This window comes from Callospermophilus lateralis, chromosome 14, assembly GCF_048772815.1.
Source record: "Callospermophilus lateralis isolate mCalLat2 chromosome 14, mCalLat2.hap1, whole genome shotgun sequence".
Lineage (NCBI taxonomy): Eukaryota > Metazoa > Chordata > Mammalia > Rodentia > Sciuridae > Callospermophilus > Callospermophilus lateralis.
The window spans coordinates 19,538,845-19,557,163 of NC_135318.1; the positions used below are offsets into that span (position 1 = coordinate 19,538,845).

At 35.6% G+C, this 18,319-nt stretch overlaps 1 protein-coding gene across 2 annotated transcripts in view; it reads left to right on the forward strand.

Moving 5' to 3' along the window:
• The window catches only part of Hadhb (hydroxyacyl-CoA dehydrogenase trifunctional multienzyme complex subunit beta), a 39,308-nt gene that overhangs the window by 11,735 nt on the left and 9,254 nt on the right, over positions 1 to 18,319 (forward strand). For both annotated transcript variants that reach the window (XM_077105192.1, XM_076833181.2), the window contains 7 exons: positions 2,149 to 2,248; positions 7,086 to 7,130; positions 10,717 to 10,816; positions 14,825 to 14,912; positions 16,151 to 16,338; positions 16,846 to 17,026; positions 17,653 to 17,774. In XM_077105192.1, the coding sequence (XP_076961307.1) occupies positions 2,149 to 2,248; positions 7,086 to 7,130; positions 10,717 to 10,816; positions 14,825 to 14,912; positions 16,151 to 16,338; positions 16,846 to 17,026; positions 17,653 to 17,774 (824 nt within the window). The remainder of the gene's footprint in view (positions 1 to 2,148; positions 2,249 to 7,085; positions 7,131 to 10,716; positions 10,817 to 14,824; positions 14,913 to 16,150; positions 16,339 to 16,845; positions 17,027 to 17,652; positions 17,775 to 18,319) is intronic.

Genomic DNA, 18,319 nt, shown 5'->3' on the forward strand with positions numbered 1-18,319 from the left:
AGGGACTATAAACAAGACAGCTCCCTGTAGAGGGGACGGTAAAATGGCAAGTATGTCTTGACTCTGTGATGCTTTCTAAGCTTTATATATCCTTTAACTTTCTGTGTGGCACTCCAGAGTTTAGTTTTTCATCTCGAGCTACGGGCCAAATAGATATACCTACCTGATTGTTTCTCCGTCACATCAGATTTTAAAATGAAGTCATCTTTCTTCCAAAACCAGTTCTTATTTTGTATAGGGTTGCTTAGTCTCCATAAGCTTCCTTTATAATCTTGTTTTCAGTTTTTCTTTCTTCTACATTTGGTTGTCCACCAGGATACCTAGTCTTCCTTTATAAAATCTCTTGTATCAGTCCCTTCCTTTATGTTTACATTGATCCTGCCTTTACCATGCCATCAGCATCACATGCTTGGGTCTACCAATTTCCTTGCTTTCCTCCTTGTTGCCTTTATCTCCTTTACCACTGCATCTCCATAGAGCCACCAGGATAATCTTCAGACCGTTTTTGTCAGTACTCTTAGCTCTCACTACTGTTTCTTTCAAGTCGACCATAGATATTTATCATAAGTATTTCCTGTGACATCAATGAGTGTGGTAATAGTGTAGGATTTCTTTTCCCTCCCTGTTAATGGAGTGATAAACAGGTAAATTTTAACATTAACAATAACATGAAGATGTGGAAAGGTCTTCAAATTCTGTTGTTAAGTCAGAAAAATATATGTAACACAAGTTATGCATGTGGATGTATTCAAAAGGATTTGAAAGTTCATACACCAAATTAACAGTATTTACTTCTGGAAAGGAAATATAAGTCAGAAAAATATATGTAACACAAGTTATGCATGTGGATGTATTCAAAAGGATTTGAAAGTTCATACACCAAATTAACAGTATTTACCTCTGGAAAGGAAATATTATTAATGAGGGAATTTTAGTTTTTACTCTTCAAGTTTAGTATTATTTACTTTTTAAAAAATGATGTGCATATGTTTGCATTTTATTCTTTAATTAACTAATTTTTGTGGTGTTGGTGATCAAACCCAGGGCCTCACGTATGCTAGGCAAGCATGCTACCATTGAGCTATGTTCCCAGCCCCCCCCCAGACCCTGTCTCAAACGGCTTGCCTTAAACTTGTGATCCTCCTACCTCAGCCTCCTCAGTTGCTGAGATTACAGGCATGTCACTGTACCCAGCAGGAATGTTACTTTTTTGAGTTAAATAGAGTTAGCCAAATTGAGTCAAACAGAGTTGAAGTATTATAGGTTTTTGCAGAGTAGTAATGCACATCACAAGTGACCTTTATTTCTACATAGAAAGTCAAGAATATCAAGCTATGTGAAGAGTGAACAGTATCAAACAATTGTGACTTCTGATGTCAAGTTTATGTATAAAATTGGTTATTTTGGGGGCTGGGCTTATGGATCAGCAGATAGAGTGCTCCCCTAGGCACTGGGTTCGATCCTCAGCACCACATAAATGTCAAATAAAGATATTATGTCCACCTAAAAAACATAAAAAATAAATATTAAAAAATTGATTATTTTTAATGTAATAGGTTGTCAAACACAATAAAATGAAAATTTTGTTAATTACATAAATAGCTTCATCATTGTGGCTAATCTTTGTTTACCTTTAGTATTATTTAGAGTCATGCATGTGAACTGTGTTCCCAGCCTCCTCTTTGTAAGACCAGCTGAGACAGGAGGATTCAAGATAAGCCTCAGCAACTTAGTGAGACCTTGTCTCAAAATCAAAAATAAAAGGGCTAGGGATGTAGCTCGTGGTGAAAGGACTCTTGGGTTTAATTCCCAGTACCCACCCCCACAATATATATGTACATATACATAAATGTATGTGTGTGTGTGTGTGTGTGTGTGTGTGTTTGTATAAGTGGTTTAGTAAATAACAATGTAATTCAACATTGAATGATATAATTCTTCTTAGAAATGACTATCTTCAATAATGTAGAAAGTTGGGCTCGGGTTGTGGCTTAGTGGTAGAGTACTTGCCTAGCATGTGTGAGGCACTGGGTTCAATCCTCAGCACCACGTTAAAAAAATGATAATAAACAAAATAAATTTTAAAATGTAGAAAGTTATCTGATTTCATATATTTTTATTAATAATTCTCTGATCCTTATCTTAAAGCTGCCCAGCCCAAATCAAAGAAGACCTTAGCCAAACCCAATATGAGGAATATCGTGGTGGTGGATGGTGTTCGCATTCCATTTTTGCTGTCAGGCACTTCGTAAGTATGAAATTATCATGTTATTTCTTCCTTCTTTTATGCTACTGACTAAAGTGGTCTTTGTAAATGTAACCTAGTAGGTAATAAAATTGTTAATGGACTAATGTATAGATAGCAACTTCAGGAATAAATATGGAATAAGTTAAGCTAGGGGTGAAATAATATGGCAGAATATTTTTTTATCCTTTCTCATAAAACAGACCTGTACAGATTGAATAAGCCATGCTTTGAAAGCCCAATGTAGATCCAGACACCTTGCTTCCAAGAGTTATCCTTTTCTTTTCTGGAGACAATATATTACTTAAAACAAAAAAACAAAAAAATTATATATATATATATATTTGTTGATAGACACAATAAGTTTATTTTATTTAGTTATTTATTTTTATGTGGTCTTGAGGATTGAACCCAGTACTCACACATTCTAGGCAAGAGTTCTACCACTGAGCCACAACCCTAACCCCGAGTATATTTTTTATACCTCCTCAGAAGTTTGAGTGCTGAAGATGTGGGCCTGTGGATACTCCAAAGGGCCCATAATATACTGCTTTGGCTTCCTGGAGATTATTAGACTTGAAGTTGCCAGGTCTGGTTCATACCAAGAGCATAGCACAACCCCAAGTGTGTGGGACCAGAATGGTCCTAGACCAGCCTGAAAATTCCTTAGAACCTAACAGCTGTTTTCCTTGATCTTTTGCGTCTCTACTGAGGTTCAGTTTGTCTAAAAGTTGATAATGGGTTTTAGTAATTAGGTGCAAACAATTCTATTCTGTGTAAATTGTTTTAGTATTCATATTTTGAGTAAGCAGTCACTAACTTTAAAACTTTTAAGAAATATTAGGTTATTTAGTAAAAATAATAAGACCTATCTTTATATACTGATATGGAAGATCTGAGATCTTAAAGATATGTTAACTATAAAAAGTAGTTTACAGGGCTGGGTTATAGCTTAGTGATAGAGCTTCAATCCTCATCACCACATATATAAAAATAAATAGATAGATAGAGGCCCTGGGTTCAATCCTCAGCACGATAGATAGATAGACAGACAGACAGACAGACAGACAGATAAAAGATCCATTGATAACTAAAAAATAATTTTTTAAAAAAGTAGTTAACAGAGCACTGTATATAATATGCCATCATTTGAAAAGTGTGTGTGTGTGTGTGTGTGTGTGTGTGTGTATAAACATAGTTACAATCAATCAACAACAGTCATTTTTAAACTAGGACCTGGAAAGTATTTTCTCAAGAGTACTGCTATAATTATATGGTGGTGAAATTTCTTCTTTCATCCTATTTTGTTAATGTGGTAACCCATTTAACCTTATTTCTCATTATAATCTCTTTCCTTTACTGATACAGTAATGGTAAGAGTAAGAAGCTGAAGCCTTTAGCAGGAAGAGAGGGAGGAGATGGAATATTAATATTCCCTGTGCTCAGCAGCAACAGGGTAGAAAAAGAAAAGTTCCATCAAGAGAAAAAAAGGTCTTGGTGGGGAAGACCACTTTTTTTTATAAGAGCTGTTTGTATACTATGTAGTGTTTGATTCTTTTTTTCCAACTGTTAAAAATAGAAACATACTCAACTATTTACTTATATATTTGACATTCTCTTGGGTGACTAGTATTTTTATGAAATTTGGTTTGAGGTATTCAGCACATTAGATATTGTTTCTTCCTTTTGATATTATTTATTGCTGTGTTTCAGTTTATTTGCAGATCCCGATTAAAGAAGAGAAAATTTATGAGTCATTTAGTGATACAGAAAGGAGGAAAACCTTTGAATTTAAGAAATAATACTTAATAGGAAAGAAAGAATAAGAAGTATTTTAAGACAATATTCATGTAAAGAACAAAAGTGACCGAAATTCATAGAGTAACATAGAGGGAAAATACAAGGATTTGGAATTTTCTTTCTTTTTTTTTTTTTTTTGGTATCTGGGATTGAACTCAGGAACTCAGGGGCACTCGACCACTGAGCCTCATCTCAGCCCTATTTTGTATTTTATTTAGAGGCAGGGTCTCATTGAGTTGCTTAGCACTTCGCTTTTGCTGAGGTTGGCTTTGAGCTTGAAATCCTCCTGCCTCAGCCTCCAAGCCACTGGGATTACAGGCTTGTATCACCATGCCCAACTGGATTTGGAATTTTCTAGGGAAAAATTTATGTGACAGTTTTGTCATTATTGCTGCTAAAATTAAAGTAACAAATAAGTCTTCTATAGTAGTAGATAATTTTCTAAGCACAAAGTTTTTTTTCCATTTAATTTGAAGAAACTTTGCTTTCAACTAGAGTGTTTTTCCTAGAAAGTGCTTCATTGAGATAGGAGCCTTTGGGACATGCTCCTGGAAACAGACTCCAACAGCAGAATTCTGCAGTCTGTCAGTCATTCTGGTAGAAAGGAGAGTGGGATCATAAGAGTAAATAATAAGTAATTTGTGATTTAGGCATTTTCAAATTGATACATAGCCTTCCCCCCCGCCTCATTTCCATACTAAGGTGAGGAAACTGATTTTACCTGTGAAAAATTTGGAAACTTCTGATGATTCTGCTGTGATTTAGAGTGAAAATAAAAACGTCTTTGGATATTTAAGTTTTTAATTTTCAGAAACTTAAAGAACTTCATTTTTTTTTTATTTAAAGGGAATTCACTTTTGACATTTAAGTAAACCAATAAGTAAATAGAGTTCACACCCAGAGCTTAGTTTCTGAATAGGTCGCTTCAATAAAAGAAATCAGGGGCTCTTTTGAAGAATGGCTACAGCCAGGCCAGAAAAAATTCAAGATGAGTCAGGAACATCTTGTTGAGCCAGAAAGTCAAGTGCTTAAAAAAAAAAATCTATAGAGAGAGAGATATATACACACAGAGATACACACACACACATACACACACACACACACACAGAGCACATAGATATCTATATCTATATATATGTATGTATATATATTTGTATACAAATACATATATATACATGTGTATATATATGTATTTGTATACATGTATATATATTTTTGTGTATATATGTGCTAACATATGTATATATACATGTATTTCTAATGTGTGTGTATATATGTGTATGTGTAGAGAGAATGTGTTGTGCCAAAAAAATGCAGGATCAACCTTCAACAGCTCCCAGTCACCAAAGCTAGAAACTATGATCAACAACATAAATTACAGTAGTAATGAACCATGACCCGAAGAATAAAATAAATATTCATAAGTTCAGTCTCATATAAGTAAATAATTGAAAGAATAAATAAACCAGAAGGAAGAAATCTTTCTTACAGAAGAGTTTCAATTAATGAATATAGAAGGAATGAGGAGAAGAAATAGGTCACCATTAGAATGCCACACTAGTGGTTGCTGCAACCTGGATCTACAAGAATGCTACAATTAGTAGATGAAATGTTAACAAGAAATAGAATATTTTCATAGTATCTCTACCCTGTCCCCAAATATTTGTTACTTATTGTCATTATTTTAACATGTGTCCACAAATTGTTACTCCCACTAGGATGTGGAGCTTGATTCTCTTCCCTTTAGAGTGGGCTGGACTTCCTGACTAACTTCTTACAAACTGAGTTTTATAGAAAAGGAAAAAGAGTAACTTTATAGTGGAGAAAACTGGCAGGCAACCAAATAATGGAGTTAGCATCACCAGTAATAAGACATCTTATGTTGTACCCTGATGATGAAGAAGTAAGAAGAGCACTTTACCTTTGTGATATTCTTCATGAAACAAGGGAATACTGAAATGACAGATTGGGAGAAACTAAGGAGGCATGACAACTAAATGCAGCATGGTGTCCTGGATTGGATCCTAGAACAGAAAAATAACATCAGTAGAAAAACTAATGAGATTTCAATAAAGTTGGTAGCTTATTGAGTATTGTGCTAATGTTAATTTCTTTTTTTTTAAGAGAGAGAGAGAGAGAGAATTTTTTTAATATTTATTTTTTAGTTTTTGGCAGACACAACATCTTTGTTTGTATGTGGTGCTGAGGATTGAACCCGGCGTCGCACGCATGCCAGGCGAGCGCGCTACCGCTTGAGCCACATCCCCAGCCCTAATGTTAATTTCTTAGTTTTAATAAATGCATAGTGGTTAGGTAAGACTAACATTAGAAGAAGCTCAAGGTAGAGGGAATAAAAAACTTCTATCTTTTCAGTTCTTTTGTAAATCTCAAATTACTTCAAAGCAAATAAGCCTAATATATTCCCTATATATTTTTAGTCATCACAAAATAAATAATGTACTTTGTAATATTTTTAAAGTCCTCAAAAGGTGGGTTTTAATTTTAAATATTGTACACAATATTATATACATACTTGACCATATTTTTTGTTTGGGTGTTTTTTGTTTTTTTTGGTACTAGGAATTTACTTAGGGATGCTTCCACTGAGCCACATCCCCAGCCCTTTGGATTTTTTTTATTTTGAAACAGGGTGTTGCTAAATTGCTAAGGATGGCCTTGAATTGTGATTCTCCTGTCTTAGCCACCCAAATTCTTGGGATTATAGGCGTGTGCCACCACTCCCGGGTTTTAATTTTAAAGAATATGATTTAACTTTTGTCATGCTGAACAATTAAGTATAGGTCATCATTTTTGTTAGATTTTATTCAAGTTCTATAGGAGCTAAGGATTGCCAGATTTTTAAGGATGACAAATAATAAAGTCACTTTTTTTTTTTTAATTGATGGACTGCTTTGGATAATAAAGGTAAGTGCATTTTCAGCAGCATATGTTAGATGATATCTAGGTATTTTAAATAGAATGAAAAGAAATTTATTGATGCTCTACGCTTTGGTTTAAATTATTTGTTTTCTTTCCCCAGATATAAAGACCTGATGCCACATGATTTGGCTAGAGCAGCACTTTTGTAAGTAAATGCAGTTTCATTTTCGTTCATATTTTAATAAAGGTACTTTGTCCAGTATTTACTCTTGAAATAGCATGTTCCATAGAATTTCCATATATAGGACATATTAATTTTTATGTTATAAATATTGATTAGCTTCTACAAGATTAATTTACTTTCCATTTTAAGCATTATGTGCTACACATATTTGAGCAGCTCATGAATATCAGCAGTCTTTATTTTGCATGCTTATTATATATTGTCTTGGTATGATAATATTGTTTAATGAGTACCTGGCTAGCCTCAGTACTACTAGATTAATCAACCTAAACACAATATATATTTGATGATTATCTTAAGATCTTAATTACTATATAAAGGTAGCTGAGCAGATTATGTAGATATTATCCTACTTGAAAGAAGTCTAGCAAAAACCTGAAGATTCATTTGTAAACCAAGTAAAAATATAAAATTCTGAGCCAGGCATGGTGGTGTACACCTGTAATCCCATCAGTTCATGAGGCTGAAGCAGGAGAATCACAAGCTCAAGACCAGCCTGGGCAATTTAGTGAGAAATTTTCTCAAAATACAAATAAAGCTGGGGAGTTAGCTCAGTGGTAGAGTCCTCCTGTATTGAATTCCCAGTAACAAGGAGCCAGGAAGAGGGAGGAAATGTGATTAAATGAGATTGAGATGGATTAATACTTTGTGAGAGTCATAAAATGGCTGTTTCCAGAGTGAAAAATAACATGTAAGGTATTAATCTTATTCATTTTCCAATGTCACTTTGCCTTAGTGTCCTCAGGCAGCCATAGTTCATTCTAGAAGTCCTTCACTTGACCTTTCTGCCCATTATAATTCGTTTCTTTTATTCCTGCCAAATTTCAAGAATGAGTGCAAGTAGCAGTTGCTTCTCTTTCCTTGCTATCATTTATTCTCCATATTTTCATAATAATTATTTTCAGTTTCATTTCTCTGAAGTAACTATACTTTGGAAGCTTCTCTTAATAGTGACTGTGATTGCTAGATGAAATGGACCATCCTTTTTTGAGGCTTCTATCTCTGTATTTGACACTGTAAACTTTACTTGAAACTGGTCCTTTGACTTCTTTCTGCCTTCATGATTTTTTTTACCATTTCCTGGTTCTTCTATATGCCTGGCCCCTCCCCTGCCTTTTTTTTTTTTTTTTTTTTTTTTGAGATGGGGTCTTGCCATGTTGCCCAGGCTGACCTCAAACTCCTGGACTCAAGCCATCCTCTTGTCTCATCCTCCTGGGTGACTAAGACTAAAGGCTTGTGCCAACATGCCTACCTGCTTCTCTACTTTTAAAAAACTGTATATATATATATATGTATATGTATTTATGTATGGTACTGGGGATTGAACCCAGGGGCACTCCACTAGTGAGCTACAACCCCAGCCCTGTATAGTTTTTATTTTGAGATAAAGTGTCACTAAGTTTCTTAGAACTTCTCTAAGTTTCTGAGACTGACCTTAAACTTGGGATCCTCCTGCCTCAGCCTCCCGAGTCACTGAGATTACAGATTCTTTTTCTATTTTTTAAAGGTATTTTGCAAGTCTGGGTGCTTAATAGTTTATATTTCTCTGTATGCCCCTTTTCCATTAAAAATCTCATTTGCTTAATCCTTATTTTTTAAATGTAGACTACTCCCAAATCTCTACATTTGACCTCTTTTCATAGATACCTCAAACTCAGCACATCAAAAATAAAGAAATATCTAGCAACTGGGATTATAGGCATGTACCAGTGTGCCTGGCTTGTTCTTTGGTCTCTTTTAATCTAGAACATTTTCTTTCTCCCCCTGCTCACCATGACTGACTTTTCGAAAAATCTGGGCCAGCTGTCCTATAGAATATCCCATTCTAGGTGTCCAGTTTCGTTTTGTACTGGAGATTGAATCCAGGGGGTACTGAGCCAAATTCCCAGCCCTTTTTTCATGCTTTATTTTGAGAAAAGGTCTTGCTAAATTGCTTAGGGCCTTGCTAAATTGCTGAGCCTGGCCTTGTATTTGAAATCCTTCTGCCTTAGCCTCCTAAGTTGTGCTGGGATTATAGGTGTGCGCGGCTGTACCTGGCCCATTCTGGGTGTTCTTCATGAAGATATTTAACTTTCCTCTCCTGAATTTTCTGTAAACTGGAAATAATCCCACATTTTTTTAATCTCTGGGAGATACTTCAAGTTGGTTATTATGTCCCTTTTGTTTTTCAGTATAACTACATATGATAAAAGGCACAGATTTTAAGTGTTCTTTAATGAGTTTTGACAAATGTGTATACCCATGTTCTTATTTTGATACGGTCTCATTCAACTTGGAATACTTTCTTAACACCCACCCCCTCCACCCGCCAGTACTGGGGACTGAACTTTGGTGCTTTACTACTGAGTTACATCCCCTATCCTTTTTATTTTTATTGTGAGACCAGGTCTCATTAAGTGCTGAAGCTGGTTTGAACTTTAGAGACAGGGTTTCACTGAGTTGCTTAGCGCCTCACTGTTGCTGAGGCTGACTTTTTTTTTTATTAGCTTTAGGTGGACACAATATCTTTATTTTACATTTATGTGATGCTGAGGATTGAACCCAGTGCCTTGGGCATGCTAGGTGAGCAGTCTACCACTGAGCCAAAACCCCAGCCACCACCCCCTCCCCACCCAGGCTGACTTTTGAATTCTCTGTCCTCCTGTCTCAGCCTTCTGAGCTTCTGGGATTACAGGTGTGTGCCACCACCCCCCCGTTTATTTGTCTGTTTTAATTTTTTTTTTTTTAATTAAACTGGAAACTTTGGTTTCTACTGAAGATGACTTTATTATGTTTATTTATCTATTTTATCCAATTCCAAATTATTTTCATTTTTCCTTTCTGATTTCTCATTACCAATTCATCATCAAGTGTTGACTTTTTAAATCACTCTTTCATTCATTTCTTTGATAAGGTGCTAAATGTTTGTTAAATTAAAGATACAATGTCTGTCCTTTTAAGTTCAAAACTTACCTTTTAATTTAATTTACGTTTTATTTCTTTATCTTTATGGTGCTGGGGCACAAACCCAGGGCATCCCACCTGCTAGGCAAGTGCTCTACCTATGAACTACATCCCCAGCCCAAGAGTTAGTTTTTTCAGAATTTACATATATATATATTTTTTTTTTTTTTGCCTGATATTTTATTCAGTATATTTAGCTGTGTTTTTCATGGTTAATTGTCCCAATAACCTAGTCCCCCCAAAGTAGACCCAAAATTTGTTAAGTAGGCCATTTAATCAAATTTGTTCTCAAGGTATTAAAGCCAACAGGCTCTCATTATAAGGCTTACCTTTTTAAGGAAGTTCATTGTTTTGTTTTGTTCTGTTCTGTAATATTGGGGATTAAGTCCAGGGGCACTCTACTACTGATCTATAGCCCCAGCTATTTTTATTTTTTATCCTGAGATAGGGTCTCCCTGGTCAAGGCAATTCTCCTCTTGGCTTTCTGTATGACTGGGAATACACGTGAACACCACCACTCTTGGCTTAGTCAGTGTTTCAAGTGATGATTCTGACACTACCTTAATGCATAAAGTGTTTATTTGCTTTGGATTTCTTCTTTCAGGGGTTTATTACAACGGACCAATGTCCAAAAAGAAGTTGTTGATTATATCATCTTTGGCACAGTTATTCAGGAAGTGAAAACAAGCAATGTGGCTAGAGAGGTGAGTAAAACAAACTTTATATTGTTTAAAGCGATTGATAGGGGCTGGGATAAGGCTCAGTGTAAAAGCACATGCTTAGCATGGGTGAGGCCCTCAGTTCAATGCCCAGTCCTATAAAAAATGGGATATTCAATTTGAATTAAAAGTTCATAGAATTTACTTTTTGAAAGTCTTTGAAATATACTAAGTAAACTTACATTTGTCTTAAAATGTGATTTTACAGCTTAAATAATAAATTTTATTTAATATTTAAGATAATTACACTATAGGGCTAGGACTGGGGCTCAGTGGTAGAGCACTTGTCTTGCCACATGTGAGGCCCTGGGTTTGATCCTAAGCACCACATAAAAATAAATAAATAAAAATAAAGATATTGTGTCCATCTACAACCAAAAAATATTACAAAAGATAATTATACTATAAGTCAAAAGATGTGCACTGTTAGTATATTCATTCTTTATTATAAATAAATCAATTATTTGAGTGGATTCAAGAAATGTTAAATTGTCTCTCATCTTGTGTTAGGAAAATAGAGATTTTGACAATGTGTGGCTGGTGTTACATTTTATAATGTTAGATATCATGGTTATAAATAATTTAAAAGTTCAACATTTTACAAAGAATTAATTTAATAACTTAGTTTTTATAATTAGCAGAAGAAAGTTCCAATTGAGGAACTCTTCTCCTTTGCTCCCCAAAACTTGTTCCAATTGAGTTAGTGAGACACAGGCATTGAGTTAGTGAGACATAGGTGGTGTTTTTTTTTATGACTGTTTCACAGAGGTTTACTTTTACCCTAGTTGGCATAGCTCCATGTATGGTTCATTGGGCAATGAGATAATGTTAGACCTTGGAATGTCTGTGATGTGTCCCACAGGCATTTCATAGTGAACACCAAACCACAACTTCTGGGCTTCGTTTTAATTTGAAAGTGATTATTTGGTTAATGTTGGCCTCATTGCACATTTCAGTGCTCATTTCTGGTCTGTGCTTGTGTTTGTGAATAGTGAAGTTGTGAGGTAATAAGTTTCATCGCTGTCTGACAAGAGAAAAGGGCAGCTGAGCAGGACTCAAAAGTGTTTGTTCTGCTTTACCATTTTACCCTTCAGTAAACATTCAAACTGCCGAAAGCCTGTCACCACCACTCAAGGCCTTAGAAATCAACTAAATGTTGTTGAGGAACAAAAAGAATTTGTGTTTCTCTATTTTAAATTGTTTGGTTTTCTCTATACCTTAATGTTTCTGAATGTATCAAATGAGACGGTTTCATGAGTATATAAAGCCATCAAACTGTTCATAATACATTTTCAACTCTTATATTCTGAAAATAAAGTGACTTTTATAAGAGTACTTAAAAATAAATGTTAAATTTGTTTCAGTTTTCTCTGTATTTATGTTGTTTCCTAAAACTAAGTCCATGATTTTTCTTTGAATTTTTTTCCTGTAAGTTTTAAACTCATATGCAAATCTCAGATATTGATTGACATGAGGTAGTTTCCCCTCTCGCCCTTAATACTGGTCATGTTGTTCTCCAGGTAATTTTTGTAGTGGCTACAAGGAGAGGTTGACGGAATATTTATGAGAATGTAACTTTAAAGTTGAAATTATAACCTATAAAAATATAATTTCTAGCTAAAGAATTTTTTTAGAACATGTGTCTATATTAATAGTTAATTTGAAATCCTAAAAGGCTTCTCATGAACCTGAGTTTGCTGAAAGATCTCCTTATATTTTCCTGCTTCCAATTAAACTAAGTGGTATCTTCCGTCTTTCTCCTTATCACCTTGAAAACTATTCAAACTTTAAATAGAAGCATGTGGACAAGGGTCATCAGCTATTACTTCTATTTAAAGCTCCTTCAGTCTGAGTCAGCTGAGGCCAAGGGCAACACATGCTGGAAGGCCCTTATGAGAATCAGGCCATTAGAACCTGAATGCCCCTTACACTTGCCCCACTGAGGAGCTCTTCTCCCTTGCTCCCCGAACACTTGTTTCTGTCTTCCTTTTGGATTGGTTTATGCTGAGAGGTTGATATGCAGTTGCCAGGCAATCGTTTTTAACAAAGTTGATGGGACACTAAGTGACCGGCCTACCTGGAAAGACTGGAATAAGGCCATGTTACGTGTATGCCAACGTACACATTTCTGATTCTACAGATGATGGTAAAGTGTATAGAAATAGTATAATTATAAAGGTAAACATCAGTTAAGATACATAGAGGGGCTGGGGATGTGGCTCAAGCGATAGTGCACTCGCCTGGCATGCGTGCGGCCCAGGTTCGATCCTCAGCACCACATACAAACAAAGATGTTGTGTCCACCGAAAACTAAAAAATAAATATAGGAAAAAAAAAGATACATAGAATCTCTTTAACCTAACTTTGGGAACATTTATTTTACCAAAGTATAGGAGAGTTTGTATTCTGAGAATAACTAGTTTTAGTTGGGCTTTTTTTTTTTTTTTTTTTTAGTTTTTAGTTTTAGGTGAACACAATATCTTTATTTTACATTTATGTGGTGCTGAGAATCGGACCCAGTGCCTTGTGCATGCTAGGTGAGCATGCTACCACTGAGCCACAACCCCAGCCCCTCAGTTGGGCTTTTTAAAAATTTATTTATTTTTTAAATTTTTTGTGATGTGGGGATCAAACCCAGGAATGCACATTTGCCAGGCAAACACTCTACTTCTGATTACATCTCCAGTCCTTACTAGTTTCGGAAAAGGACCTCTAAAAAATGAATTCCTTGTTTATCTCAAGAATTTACTGTTGGTCCTGCAAAGTATAGTCAATTTTGTTTGTTTTGTTTTGTTGCACTTTTGGGGATTGAACACATGCTACCTTTATCATTAAGCTGCACTTTCAGTCCCCAAAAGTGAATTCCTTATAATGAGATTCAGAATTTCATAGTAAAGAGTTGGGGGAATTGGAAGCTTTCATTTTTTTTTTGTTTTATTTTGCAGTACTGAGGCTTCACATGCTGAGCAGGTCCTCTACCACTGATCTACCCCTAGAACTTAATTTTTAAAGTGAAGCTTTACTATTAGAAAAATTATAATAATTAATTCACTGAGAAAAAATGAAATTAGACATTGTTTATTTTTTGTTAGCAGCATAATTTCTCCAATAAATAATATAATAAAATTATAAATATCTTCCTTTCATGTTTGACTTTTTGTCCACCAAAAGAGAGGCCATTATGCCCAATTAATGGAGGATGTCAGTTTTCCTCAAAGCCCCTCAAACCACAAATCACTCTCTTGCATCATTGTCCTGGCCAACCTCTCTTCCAGTTGTAAACTGTTGTGACCATTATTTGTCAGGGACTCACTTGTAATTGAGGCAGTTTTTTAAGTTTTCTTTCATGGAATTGAACTTCTGTATATTTGGCAAGTTCTGCTTTGCCTTAGGTCAGCAGTGTCCTGCTTGAGAGAGACTAAGTGGCAGTTAGAAGAGAGATGAGTATTAAAGTAGGCCTGAGTGGGAATTCTGTTATGAATGGTCAGTTCCTTAAGAAACATTTTCATGGGCTGGTGTTGTGGCTCAGCAGTGAGGCACTGTGTTCAATCCTTAGCGCCACATAAAAAAATTAAATTGATAAATAAAATAAAGGTATTAAAAAAAAGAAACATTTTCATGTTTGTTGACTTTTGCTTTGCTTCTAAACTTTATAACTGCTGGGACACAGATCATAAGAGGTCCATAGTTGAAATCAAATTGAATCCTTGATGATTTTGAGCAAAGCATTGCTAAATATTAGGTGAGACATAAGAGTGTTATAGCCACTAGAAACTGGCTACCAGGAATTTGCAGTTCTTGCCAATTAATAACAAGATGAAAAATTGGTAAATGATTTCTGTGATGGGCTTAATTTTATTCTAAACATTGCTCTTTAGAATATTAAAAATGGAATCCTTTCCTAACTCACAGTGCATACTAGTAGTGCTCATAATGTCATTTACATGATTTATTTCCTTTGTAAATGATCACTTCATTCATTGTTTCCTGAAGGCTGCCCTTGGAGCTGGCTTTTCTGACAAGACTCCTGCTCACACTGTCACCATGGCTTGCATCTCTTCAAATCAAGCCATGACCACAGGTATGTTAATTTTTTCTTTTGTCTGTTATAGAATTAAAAAAAATAGTAATTTCAAAAGAAATAAATGATTAGCACATATCTCTTCATTTTAAAAATAAGGTCACATTAAAAATTTGGGGGTTTTGACAGTAGTTGTCAACCTTTTTCTTGTTCTCTACATCTGAGACAAATAGCTGTTGATGTTGCTCTTCCACCACTAAAGTGGCTGGTTGCAGCAGGGATTGTCCACTTGAGGAGCATGTCTTTAGGAAAGTGCTTCAGAACCAGAGGCATGAAGAACCTATAACTTCCTGGGTTTTAAACTTAGGTGATTCTGATGTGACCCTTCCCACCACCACAACGATAGTTGCGTAATTGTAAATCCTTGCTTTGGCACGACCCTATCCTTCACTTTTTCCCATCATCATTGGCATTTCATAAATCATTGTGACTTCTAACAAACTTTTAACAATTTATGGGACATTTTGTGGAAGGACCTTTAATATGAAAAGGCAGGAAACCTGAAAAGCTTAGTACTCATGTGCTGTTTTAGTAACATCAAGGCCAGGTTGGGCAGGCCAGGTTTGGCAGCCCAGCTCATAGGTCACAGGGAATGAGGCCAGAGGCAGTGATTGGGGGTATTCTCCACTCTAGCAGCAGGTTGACCAACACCTGGTTAGAATGACTTGCCAGTGGTTCTAAAGAGGAAGATGGTCTGCCTTATATCTCAAAGCCAAAATTTCTGTGGCTTATAATAAAAATTAACATTTTCTACAGGGGGAAGATTTTTTTATTCCCCCAAAACTAAAGCTGAGAGCATGTAAAATATACAAGATAAAGCACAATTTGGTGGCACAGGCCTGTGGTCCTAGTACCTTATTTGGGAGGCAGAAGCAAAAGAATGGTGAGCTTGAAGCCAGCCTTGGCAACTAATGAGATCCTGTTTCCAAAAAATGGGGTGGGGGACTGCAAGATCCTCTGGCTTAGAATATGATTTGCAACAGAGTTGATCCAATGGTTATATCCAGAAGTTGATGTCCATATGGTCTGAATGAAATGTACTTTTCTGTAGTTGTTGAATGTGTTTTTAGTCGTTTAAAAAATTAATTTTAATTCCTCTGAAAAGATGAAAATTTTAATCACAGATGTTCAAAGTGGATAACTGTTACATGGTTTTTTAATTATCTAAGATGCTTAAATTTCATTGGTGTGTTATTTCTGCAAAAGATGTTCATTTATATATAACCTGTGCCCTTTAGCTGTTGGCCTGATTGCTTCCGGACAGTCTGATGTGGTCGTGGCTGGTGGTGTTGAGTTAATGTCCGACGTCCCTATTCGTCATTCAAGAAAAATGAGGAAAATGATGCTTGATCTTAATAAGGCCAAGACAATGGGCCAGCGACTGTCTTTGCTCTCTAAATTCAGATTGAATTTCCTATCACCTGAGGTAAGACTTGTGAACCTTATATAAACAGAGACTTGAGTTTCCAGAGCATCCTGCCGTAGAGATTTAGAATTAGATAAGACACGTGAGCTCAGGCGTGTTCTAAGATGCTCTTCATTACAGAAAGGTAATTATTTGGTCAAGATGGAAAAAAATATATATTGGTTAGAAAATTTGAATTTGTAACCTTCTTTGCAATGCCTTGCTCACAAAGAGCTTCCCTTGTCTTGGTCTTTTTTTTTTTTTTTTTTTTTAAAGAGAGACAGACAGAATTTTAATATTTATTTTTTAGTTATTGGCGGATACAACATCTTTGTTTGTATGTGGTGCTGAGGATCGAACCCGGGCCGCACGCATGCCAGGCGAGCGCGCTACCACTTGAGCCACATCCCCAGCCCCCCTTGTCTTGGTCTTGATAGATGATCAACAAATAGATTTTCACTTTTCCAAATAACATTAAATAATCCTAGGGTCATGTGACACTTCTAAATAATGTACCTCCCTTCCTAGCTGCCTGCAGTGGCTGAGTTCTCGACCAGTGAGACCATGGGCCATTCTGCAGACCGACTGGCTGCCGCCTTTGCTGTTTCTCGACTGGAACAAGACGAATATGCCCTGCGCTCTCACACTCTTGCCAAGAAGGCACAGGATGAAGGACTCTTGTCTGATGTTGTTCCCTTCAAAGTACCAGGTAAAATCAAATACTTCATGATACTTATTAGCAAGTTCTATATTGCTCCAGTTGCTCCGAATACTCAAAGACTCTTAAATGACTTTTCAATAGGTTTATTGATTCTGTTTCCAAAATACTCTTTAAACACTGACTCAAGTTTTGATTTGAATCATAACACAAGTAAATTTTTTTTTACATTTTTATAAGACCTTCCTTTTATATTTTCCTGATATCTTTTAGTTCTTAAGTATATCCTTATTTTTAAAATTCTTGATTCATGTCTTTTCTATATAAAATAGCCAGATGTGAATGAGCATCTTAAAAAAACAGGGTTTTTAAAAATTGAATTAGTTCATTTATATGACTTTCCAAATGTCTTTAACAGTTTATTTAAAAATTTGATCATATTTTGATAACTATAAAAGGTTTTCTTTTGGGTTTCGGATTTAATTCAGTGGTGGAGTGCTTGTCCATAGCATGCATTAATCCTGGATTGAGCCCTAGGACCTAGAAAAAGAAAGCTTTTTGTCTTTGGAATAGGTACAATTTACATTTTATTCATTTTTGTAATTTTTAAGGCACATTTCTCTAAAGATCTATAATGTTTGTAGTTCCTTAAAGTTACAAAGTTCCTGTTTTTATAGGAAAAGATACAGTTACCAAAGACAATGGCATCCGTCCTTCCTCACTGGAGCAGTTGGCCAAACTGAAACCTGCATTCATCAAGCCCTATGGCACAGTGACAGCTGCAAATTCTTCTTTCCTGGTAATTATTTTTGTATATTATGAATAGAGGCTTAAAATTCATTTATTGTAAAGATAATGTTAAAATAGACCGCCTTAAAAAAGTAAAATAATAGCATTAAGACTTTAAAAGTCATTTAATCCATTCTGATTCAAAAGCTGTTCTCTTCATGTACTTAGCTGGCTAAAAATATTATTGCCTCTGCTGTGCCCTAGAGAGGAAAAGAACAAACAGGTGTGATACAGTGAGAACGTACTGCGATAGCTGTAAGGATGGGCCATTGGAGAAAATAAATAGACAGGGCTCAGGGAACTGGGGGTGTGGGGTAGTCAGGGAGGCTCCTCAGAGATTTCACTGGAATGGAGAATTTTGAAGAAAGAGTAAAATTCAATTCAGGAAGTATAAAAAAGTTATCCCAGGCTGAGTGGTGGCACACACCTGTAATCCCAGCAATTTGGGAGGCCGAGGCAGGAAGATTGCAAGTTTGAGACCAGCCTTCCTAAGTTGCCTCAGCAACTTAGGAAGGTCCTCAGCAACTTAGCAAGACCCTGTCTCAAAATTTAAAA